This window comes from Dunckerocampus dactyliophorus, chromosome 8, assembly GCF_027744805.1.
Source record: "Dunckerocampus dactyliophorus isolate RoL2022-P2 chromosome 8, RoL_Ddac_1.1, whole genome shotgun sequence".
In the NCBI taxonomy this organism is placed as follows: domain Eukaryota; kingdom Metazoa; phylum Chordata; class Actinopteri; order Syngnathiformes; family Syngnathidae; genus Dunckerocampus; species Dunckerocampus dactyliophorus.
In genome coordinates, this window is record NC_072826.1 from 22,846,879 (window position 1) to 22,858,116 (window position 11,238).

At 42.6% G+C, this 11,238-nt stretch overlaps 1 protein-coding gene across 4 annotated transcripts in view; it reads left to right on the forward strand.

The window, feature by feature from the left end:
* Positions 1 to 11,238, forward strand: part of znf831 (zinc finger protein 831) — a 25,472-nt gene continuing 14,234 nt past the window's right edge. Inside the window, exons 1-3 of one of the 4 annotated variants that reach the window (XM_054784017.1) lie at positions 1 to 101; positions 1,914 to 5,424; positions 10,336 to 10,610. In XM_054784017.1, the coding sequence (XP_054639992.1) occupies positions 1,971 to 5,424; positions 10,336 to 10,610 (3,729 nt within the window). In that variant the 5' untranslated portion in view covers positions 1 to 101; positions 1,914 to 1,970. Of the gene's footprint in view, positions 102 to 303; positions 404 to 1,913; positions 5,425 to 10,335; positions 10,611 to 11,238 lie in introns of those variants that run through there. The other 3 variants (XM_054784016.1, XM_054784020.1, XM_054784018.1) reach the window with 3 other exon arrangements.

Genomic DNA, 11,238 nt, shown 5'->3' on the forward strand with positions numbered 1-11,238 from the left:
GTGGGAGGAAGTGTGTAGGTGGGGAGCGAGCACCCAACTGCAGCAAAAGTGAAGTAGTGTTGATGCTCAAGTCAGTCAGTTCTTCAGCGTGACCGTTCAAGGTAAGATCAGGACTGCCAGTCTTAATTGTGCTATTCGGTATGTCGGCCTCAAATTCTCCATCGGTGCTCATGGCCTGCTCATCGTGCTTGCTACTTGTTCTCCGGATGTCTTTTTTTTTTTTTTTTGACTGTTTCACACCCACCCAGTAAAGCCCTCTCTTTTTCCTCAATCTCCTCTCTGCCTCATTATTTTCACCGTGCATCTCCTTTCTCATTTGCATTTGTTTCCTTGTGATGAGAAGTGTTCCAACCGCGTTAGAGAAAATACCAGTGGATGATAAATGACCTGGACAACAAAGCAGGTACTGAGGATGCCACTTTTCTTCTGAACCGTGTATGATCGGAATAGTTTGCTAAAAGAATGGTGAACCACCAAGGTAGAGCAAGTTTTTTTTTTTCTCATTTCATTTCATCAGCGGAGAACACCGTGACATACTTCCTGTTTTCAAAAGATGGCAAGAGAAGCAGAAGGACTTTACAATGCACTCTGACTTTTGCGTATGTGCAGCAGACACTGTCAAAAACTCAATAGGAAATATTACACATTTGCATAGCTGTGAGGAAGTGAAAACAACCGTAAAAAGATGATGTTAATATTCTTGCGCTGTTTTAGCCAGACGGTGCCTTTCATACCGGTCACTCATTTGGATAAAGTAGCACTTTCTGCTGGTTTTGATGTGCAATGACTAATAAATACGTGTGATGGACTTGTACCAACACGTCATGTGATTTGGCCACCGTAAACACTACTGGTGCAGACTGGTAACCAAGGCAACAGATAATGTCTGTAGACTATCATCATCTGATATGTAGCATTTAAATGTTGTTCCATCCGCTGAAGAGAGTGCAGTTTGTCAACATACTGTTGCTCCTTGATGTCCCGTGCATATGGAAAGCATGTTCTTGCTGCTCCAGTGAATGGTTGAACACGGCCTATTATTAGTCACAAATGTGCATATATGTGCCTAAATTAAGCATTGTCAAGCATAACAATGTGTCAATTAACTAAAATACAAATATAAGGCATTCAGAAGGTGTATTCAAAATCCGGAACATATTTATTGCAACACACATGAGCACAAGTCTTATTTATGTCTTAAATGTCTTATTTTCTCTTATTATGTCTACTATATTAGGTAATAGGAACGTAAAGGTGACTATGGGGGTGTTATTTCATGTCTAGAGGGCTCTAATAATGTTAAAAACTGTATTTAGAAGGTTGTAAACATGTTTTCTATGCTCCAAGTACAAAAATATTCCATTTAAAAATAAGCAATCACACTTTGTGGAAATTCACTTATCACATTCGGGCCTGGAACATTTAACCGCGACAAACAAGGGATTACTGTATAGCATTTAAGCTTTATTCTATCTGCTGCAAAGAGTGCATTTTGTCAACATACTGTTTCTACCTGATTCCCCGTGTATAAGGACAGCATGTTCCTCATTTAAAAAAAAAAAAAAAGTCAAGTCAAGCTCCTCTGTTAGACGATAACGCCCACAACATTTACTACAAAACATATAAAATCCACATTGATGCGATTGTTTGATTAGGGTTAGCGTTAGTTCATGCCTAAGCCTAATCCTAACCTTCCATAATACGAAAAAACAACTCAACTCAGTAATTGCATGGCTCCATCCCATGTCAAGCCTTAGAACATAACACAGACTACAAAACAATATTTGTACATGTTGAAATCTATACAGATGCAATCATTTGTGGTATTTTTTATTCCCCTTCATTTTATTTTCAAGAACAAGGAACACCTTAAATAAAGTGGTGTCCTAATGCCAATGGCTCATATCTTTTAGGTAATAAGAGACGTGCACCCGGGACATCACAACCATCACAACAGCAGCAGTGTTACCATGGAGACTGGCAAGCAAGAGATAGAGAAAGCACAGAAAGAGATGGCTGCTTACACGCACTCATTGCCTGGAGTATCAGTGCAGGCTGTGCTTCAGTCTTCTGCAGGGGAACAGGAGCCGGCCAAGCTCTGTCTTCCCATGCCTCCAATCTACTCCAAGGAGACACTTCCTTTCCTGACGCTCCATATTGTTGGTGGACTGCAATCCCAGTCGGGATTGAATCTGGCAGCTGCTGCTCCGATAGCCAGACCAAAGTCTTCAGGTAAGCATGTGTGTCCTCACTGTGGGCGTGACTGCATGAAACCGAGCGTCCTGGAGAAGCATCTCCGCTGTCACACTGGGGAGCGGCCTTACCCCTGCACCATTTGTGGAGTTTCTTTCAAGACTCAGAGCAACCTTTACAAGCATAAGCGGACTCAAGTTCATGCTCGTCTTTCATATGAATCGGAGCAAAGCAGCGTGGGCAGTCTAGAGGGCATATCCAGAGATATGTGTACCACTGATTCATCTCTGGATGAGTGCCCAAAGGAATCGCTAAGCCTGGAACAGGATGCTAAAACAGCAGAAGAAACCAAAAACAGGAAAAAACAGGGCAATGAACAACCACAACCTCTGCTGAACCCTAATCAACACATTCCTCTTCAGAGACAAGGGGCCACTCTGTTCTCCAAGCAGTGGGAGAACTCGGGATGCAAAGCGAAATCAAAGAGCCATGACAGCATTGACTCAGGCTTCAGTGAGGGCAGTGACCAGTGCCCTACTCCAGCAAGTCTTATACCTGACCACCGTGTAGAAAGCCTTGCAAGTTGTGGCACACATCATTCTGAAGAGCATACTAACACACGTGCACCTTTAGAAGCAGGTTTACAAGGGCTCGGTGAAACTGAGAGACAGAAAGATCATAAAGCACTGGAGGAGCGGATATCCAAACTGATTTCAGACAACACATCTGTTGTGGAGGACAAGCTCCTGGAAAATGTGAGGCCACGTAAGACAATTCTGTCGAAGCAGGGTAGCATTGACCTCCCGATGCCGTACACGTTCAAAGACTCCTTTCACTTTGACATGAGGAACAACAAGGCCTTGAACATGGGATTACAAAAAAATTCTGGATTGTATCGCTCAGCACCAACCCAACACTCCACAACCATGGAGCCTGCCCCCTTAGTCCGAAGCAATTCCCTACCATTCAGTGTTACTCTCTTTCAGCCCGAGAAGAGCTGCCCAAACCCTTCCGTTCAGAGTGATTATACAATGCTTGCACAGAGCGGAAGCGAAGCTATCAGTCCAACCACTTTTGGAATAAAGTCAAGCAATCATCATTCATCCGCCCATCATCCACTGGTTCGTCAAACTGCTATAGACTGCAACCCCCCTACAGAAGCTTGTGTAATGAACTCATCTGTGGAGTCTGCCAGTCTCAGCTGTGACGGGGATGACAGTGACATTCATGGAGAGCCCAGAAAACGAAAATTCCAGAGGAAGAAATCACAGAAGTTTGCTTACAACAAGTGGTACGCATACAGAGGGGGAACATTCAGAAAGCTCTATAGCGCTGACAAAGTTGACGATGGGGGCGTTGGTAAAAGCAGGAGGACACCCACATCAAATCAAGAGCATGAGTTTGTTCAGGGCCTGCAAAGGAGGTTGTCAGTCATTACCAAAGAAGCAGTTATGCCGGTGGCGAGCTTTGCAACCGGCAATACACAACTTTGTTCTTCAGGTTCCTCTTTTGTAAAGAACAGCAATTCAGATATAAGTCATCAAACATTTCACACATTGCAAGGCAATTCCTCAGGCAGTGCTGTCAAAACTACTCTTTGGAGAAATCCCTCTTTGTTATCGTTTCCATTATTCTCAACTGGATCACCTAATATGCATAAAACTGACAACACCGACAGAGGAGTAGAAGGGCTTCAAGAAAAACACACTTCACACATCTGTGGAGAATCCGACAGTAAAAAGCAGAGAACTGATGACAAAGTATTTTGGCCTGTGGGGATGGAGACTGACCCACACACCTCGACTAAAACCCCTCATTTGACCACTGTTGCTGTGCCTCGACAAAATACAAACCTCAGTTATGTCAACCAACCAACAAATCCAAAACCAGCTCAAGTCAAAAGAGTTGTCTTTCCTACACCCTCAGTTAATAAAGCGCCCAGTCCCTCTTCTGCCAAGAACAGCTTTCTTCCAAAGTACCAGCTGAAGTTACCAAACACCGCAGAGCCTGAATCAACTCCGGTACCTGTTGCTGAGCCTTCAATGACAGGAACTCTCCTGCCTGTGATTAAAACCACAATGGACACACCAACTATTGCTACCAAAGTAAACCAGACACCCACTGTTGCAGTTAAAGCCTTTTCACAAGGCAATCCTGCTCTTTTGTCCTACACACATGCTTCAGGGGCGTCCGGTCAGTTGAATCTTGTAAACAGATTAAATACCACAGTTTCAAGCACCCCAACGACGCCATGTCACATTGTGCCACTTGACTCAGGACAGCCAACAGGTCAGAACGTGTTTCATGTTCACACAGCGGACCTTCAGATATGTCTACAAATAATATCTGATGAACAGCTGGCTTTAATTGAACCCCAGATTGAGCGTCAGCTGGGAAATACCCTTTCTCAGAGACAGAACGTGGACAAAATGACTTCCGGGGTGATCCAGATGAAAGCACACAACTCTGTCTCCAGTACCAATGAGGGGAGGCATCTTGAGGAGCCCAGTAGTCCAAATGGGCTTGATCAAAGTCTGCCTTTACCAACGCCCGACTTGGAAAACAGAAACCCTATCCAAGTAGGTGAGATGCAGACAGAGCACAGTGATTATACACAGGCTACAGATTTAGCTGAATCAGAACCACCAGAAGATGGATGTTTACCACACGGTCACAGTCTTGTCAACACAACCACAGAGGCCGTGAGCAGCGAAAACATGGTGTCAACAGCTGTTCTAACCACAACTGTAAATCCAGAAGGGAGCCAAACCTTGACCTTTCCTTCCCCAAGCACAGAAATTCAGAGCTCCATGAAAAGTGGATCGTTAGAAGAAAGCCAACATGGACATACAATTCAAGGAAGCTGGAGTACTGCAAGTACAATGGAAGCCCAGAGTGAACCTTGTGCACAAGCACATGTGGAGCCCATTCAGTCCACGAATGCTTCCATTTCTGTGGATACATGTCAAATCCCTAAAGAAGCAGACAGACAAGCATCCGTCTACACCAATTCAGCGGAATCTGCATCATCACAGACTCTACTTTTGTTGAAGCATGCACAATCTGAATGCAACAGGGTGGGACAATACGACAGTCCTTCCCAAACACAGGAACAATCCCTGGACAGAATAAGCACACAACCAAAACTTACCACAGAGTCATCTAATATCCAGGAAGAAAATGCCGAAGCCGTTCCAGATTTGCCTGCAGGTATTCAGAGCCCGATTACAGGTATAGTTGTTTACTATTTTTAGTTTTTAGTTCATTCTTATTAAATGCTACAGTAACTACTCTCAGGGCCTTGAATGGATCACAACTGGACTGCTTAAGCTGTCTTGGAAGACATTTTCATCTCAGCAGGCTTCATCAAAGACTAGACAGGACAACTCTGGTCTGACTAGTAGTAGTAGTAGTAGTAGTAGTAGTAGTAGTTGTAGTAGTTGTAGTAGTAGTAGTCGTCTGACCAGAGCTGTCCTATCTGAACTAGAGACTAGACAGGACAGCTCTGGTCTGGTCTGACTAGTAGTAGTAATCTGACCAGAGCTGTCCTATCTGGTCTTTGAACATGAACTGATGAAGCCTGCTCTGATGAGAATCCATTCGACTCCCTGAGAATACAATGACCTGGATGAATGATGAGGCATGGAACGATGACTACATTTGAAATTTTAAATTGCCGTCATTCAAAATTGTACACAAATGGAGGGTGTCACAATTCACATGCACAGATGGTTAATTGTTTAATTATCATGGTTAATTGGTTCCAGACTGATACTGGTACAGATACTGTAAGTGTATTTCCAGCAAGTAGGATTCCTTATTTATAAATGGAATATTTTCATAGTGAGAGCATAGAAAACCCATTTACGACGTTCTAAATAACATTTTTAACATTAGAACAGCCCTTTAGACATAAAATAACACACCATAGTCATCTTTACACTCCCATTACCCAAAATAGTAGACATAATGGCAGAAAATAAAACATATTAGACATAAATAAAACATAACATAGACACGCATGTTAGCAATGGCAGAGTTCCTTGTTTTTTTCTGGAAAGCGTACTTCCTGCGGTGGTTTGTGTGAGCAGTGTAGAATGCTACATATCATGTATTCCACTGTGTCTTCTGAATGCCTTATACAGTATTTGTATTTTCATCCATTTAGCAATTTTTATGCTTGAAAATGCTTAATTTAGGCCAAGAATGTGTCAAATTTGCTTAAATATGCATGCTTTTGAACTAATAATAGGCTGTATTCAACCATGAAACAGCGATAATTTATTTATTTTGAAAAACCACGATAGAGGGAAGTCGGGAAATTTGAACCGCAAAGTGGCGAGAGATGACTGTATACTGCTTCAACGCTACACCAGGGGTGTCCAAAGTGTCGCCAGGGAGCTAGTATTTTTTTTTAAATTAGCCCTCAACATGTTCTGAAAATGTAATCATAAATACGTATATAATAATTAAAATATATTATGGTGGTGGTAAACACAGGTGGTGTACAGTACTGTATATATTATTATGGGTATACAGTATTATCAGATACTGTACTAATAACTAAGGAGTAAAAATGAGTGTGCGGGAGTGATGACATTGTTTTCCACATACTGTAGCTTGCTAGCTCAGTATGCCCGCAGGCTGGCATTAGTGTAGCCTTTGGTGTCATCCTTTAATACTTCCAATCTAGTATCACATACAGTACAATACTGTAGACCCAAAATAATAAGTGACGGCAATGTGGTAGACCCCGCCCTCTCTTGATCTTGTGTTTAGGACCTGTTCTTGTGCTGCCAAGATCAGCGCCATCGTGCTGTCTTTCAGTCCGGTCTTTTCCAGCCACTGGTATGTTTTCCTGATGTCAGCCACCTCTTCAATGTGTTGGTGGTACATGCCATGCAGGGGCTTGTCTTTCCATGACAGCCCAGCTGGCTCCTCGCCCTTACTGGGTTTGTTGCCTGTTGCCTGAGGCATTCACTAATCTTCTTGATGTATTCTTGGGAGACTTGTTGTTTCCTCCTGGATGGTGGCTGTGACAGTCACTCGTCCTCTGCCCCCCTCTTTTAGCATGGTGTGTAGCCTCAGGATTCGACTTGGGTTGAAACCCTCCATACATTGTAAGGAGCTTTCTTGTCTGGATATCAGCGATTTGCCTGACTTCCGGTGGCCTGCAGGTTATCCGACTACTGGCAGGGCATAGGTGTTAATGGCCTGGATGTTATGTTTGCGGTTGAGCTGACTCTTCAGGATCTGCAAAACTGAGTATTTATGAGGACACATTTTGCCTTACCTTTGCTGTTTTCTCTTCATACTGCTTTTTATGTTACTTCATTTTTTTAAATTACACAGATGATTTCCACTCCAAACAATGACGCTTTCCCTATGATAGACCCATTTAACCTAATTTCCTGTCATGACATCTTCCTGGAACTTCTTCCCAGTGAATTTCAGATATATTACACATACACTCCTGATCAAAATCTTAAGACCAGTTGAAAAAATTGCTAGAATTTGCATTTTGCACATTTGGATGTTAATATGCTTTTGTCTGTTGTAGCTCTACTTAAAACCTCATTAAGAAGATTTTGATCAGGAGTGTATTATTATTATTGATACATATTGGACAAATTGAAATTTCTATTGGAATGCCATGTCAGTCATTGAGATCAGACGTTGCATTCAGGACACAGCCATCCATACTCACATGTTTATTATTAGAAATATCACTATTCAACATGCATCATTTGTGACAAAATGTCTTATTTAGTGTCAAACATTACTCACACATGTCCACATGATAGTTAATCCCGCTTTCACAGGAAACGTTGGGGAACTGTGACGCTCGGTCTTTAGCATTCATTTCTTAATAAATGAGAGACATTATCACACGTCAACAAGAAAGTAAGGGCGTGATGCACAATACAGGAACGCGTTTTATTAGTTAGGCAGTTAACATTTGAGCGCTACTCAGGGAATAATTCAGAAATGCCCATGACTGGTGGGGAAGTTGCGGTGCAAGGTTGTGCGTACTTTGCGGAGACTTTGTTGAATTCGGCTGAATTGATGGAATTGCAATAAAGGGTTCCGTCGTTTATCGCGGGGGATAGGTTCCCAAAATAGCCTGCAATAATGAAATCCGCCAAGTAGCCAACTTTAATTGTTTGCAATTATTATATATGTTTTAAGGCTGTAAACCCCCTCACAATACACTTCATACACTTTTCTCAGACAGACAATAACATTTTGTCACATTTCTCTCTTGTGTCAACACTCTCAAAGTTCAAATTTCGTTTGAATTTTAATGATCAATCCATTAAGTTGGACACAAGAAATTATTAAGTGACTCACGCTTATTCCCTCCTATGACCGTGCCTTGTCCTGCCGCCGTTTCACTCTAGTGTTTTTGTATCCTTGTTAAAACATATTGCTCCTGCCATTGTCCTACTCCTTAAACCGAAGATTCATTTAGCCGGTTAGCTTCTTCTTCTTCTATTGTTTATTGGCGGTGAGCAAGCAGCTCACACAGTTTGCTAGTTTGCTAACGAATACTGACCACAACAGGAAATGGCACAAAGGAGACTGATTGGTCTACAGCCAATCAGGATGCAAAACACAATGGGCGGGTTCTCCCAATAAGGACTGTTGTAGCTTTATATTTAGCCGGCTACTGTCTACTGTGGGTTCCTAATATGCTTGTACAGGCATGTAAACACATACTGAGACCAGCGGAGCTGCACATGTCTTCAACAAGAGTATACAACACCCTCTACTGGTAGAAGTCGTAAATACAATAACAGACACATACAACAGAACATCGATAGATCGCTCTAATACACCGCAAGAATGCAGAACACAACGCGCGTTCATACGCTGTTAAAATAAAATATACAAAAATACACTTAAAATAATCAGCAAAACAGCAAATCCGCGAAAGGTGAACCGCAGTGTAGCGAGAGAACACGAAAAGCCGGAGGCTCTGAATTGTGATTCGGAAATTCATAGTGAAGAAACCACAAGCATGAATTCATCCATTCATTTTCTATCGCGCTTGTCCTCATTAGGGTCACGGGTGAGCTGGAGTCTATCCCAGCTGACTTTGGGTAAGAGGCAGAGTACACCTAGGACCGGTCACCAGCCAATCACAGGACACATATATATATAAACTATATATATATATATACTATATATAAACTATATGTAAACAATCATTCACACCTATGGACATTTTACATTGTACTTTTTTTAGACCACATGATTATTAAGTTTATCATTCCACGATCACTGTGTCATGTCACATTTGAGCCACTAGGTGGTACTACAGTGTAGTGTATCTGTAAGAGGCACAGAAGATGCCTCCTACAGCACTTACGAATCACAGGGCCTCACCACTTCACATACCCTGGGAATCACGAGCTCGTGCCACCCAGTACGATACATTCACTTCATCGATCAATTGTCCCAGCAAGCGCCAACCGCCGGGACGAATGCCCCACAGTACATTCACACTCGGCTTTTGTGCTTTCATTTATATTCGCGTTTGCTTGCTAACTGCTAGCTAGCATTCAGTGTATTCAATCACTACGTAGCTAGCCCCCGCCTCCATGTACTGTGACAAAGACGCTGAATACCTGACAGGAGGCTCACTCTTCCCCTTAATTCGACTATACAACCTATGCGCTTCAGACACAAGCAGAGTGAAGCCTCTTGTCATCCAGCCTGTGTGCTACAGCAAGACGAGGAAATGCAGCAGGCATACGTACATGTCGCACATGTCAATTTATCGAGGCGTCAAAATTATAAACCTCGTTTTTTTTTTTCTATCGTTGGATTAATCGCTTTATCGATTATCGTGACACGCCTATACAGGGAGAACAAGCGAACGCCACGCAGAGCTGGACAAACAGAGATTTAAACACGCTGTCTCGTGACTCTGATGGTGACATGCTAACAACTAGGCCACCATGCTGCATTTTTCTACTTTTGAAACGTGTTGACCACATTCACTTGGTCTTAATTTTACACATATACAATAGTTTGTCCATTTATGCACAATCCTACACTAACATGCAGACATGTACCAATGCACGCATCTCTTTTTTGACTAACATATTTCAATTTCTTGTTGCTGCATGGCCTCAGGGCATCTGGGGGGAACAAACATGGAGGCCTGTTCATCCCAGACAAAACAGCTGACATGCGAGCAAGAGCGCTCTGAAGGACCAAAGAGCACAGGCTGGAGAACGAAACAAAGCCCAGACGCAAACTGCCAATACGTGGACAGGTCAGGAGGTGAGACTGGAGACGATGATAATGGAGGAAGAAAGAGGACTGAAGTGGAAACGTTGCCCGGCCAGTGGAGCACGGCTACGTCTAATTGCAGACCAACACAGTCACCAGATATAATAACTGCAAGGGTAAGTCCAGTAGGGTGTTCTTTTTTAGGGGTATAACAGTACAGCACATTCGGTTTGGTACAGAAGCACACCAATTTGCTACAACAAACATTAAGTGACGGACAGGAAGTGTTATGGCTTCACACTAGGGCTGGGCGATCATTTGATCGTGATTGGTGATGGCGATGAATTCCAGCTCGATTAGAGTGATCAGCAGCTGGCAATTTTACTCCATCAAACATGGCGGAAATGTTTGTCACAACAGCTAATCAGAGTCGACCTTTTCTTGCTTCACTTCCGTTTGGAAGTCGCCAAAAAAATAAACGGAATGACCGAACGTGGAATTAAACGTGAAGCGGGCAGGGAAATGGATGTCGGCCGTGACTTGGAGTTATCCTCCGAAGATGTGGCTATCGCTGACGTGGGTTGTTTTATTTGGGCGCAAACACTCCGCACTGTAAACTAGTTGACGGTGTTATTTGATATTTTTCTACATTCATTTCACTGTTGAGTAAAAATTGTTTTTATATTTTTCTATGTTCTCTTTATTTAATTGTGTTTAACTCTAATATAAAATTCTGATTCAAACCAATCCAATTCAGGACAGACTGAATGTTGATCACTTTTTTTTAAATTCTCACATGTACCG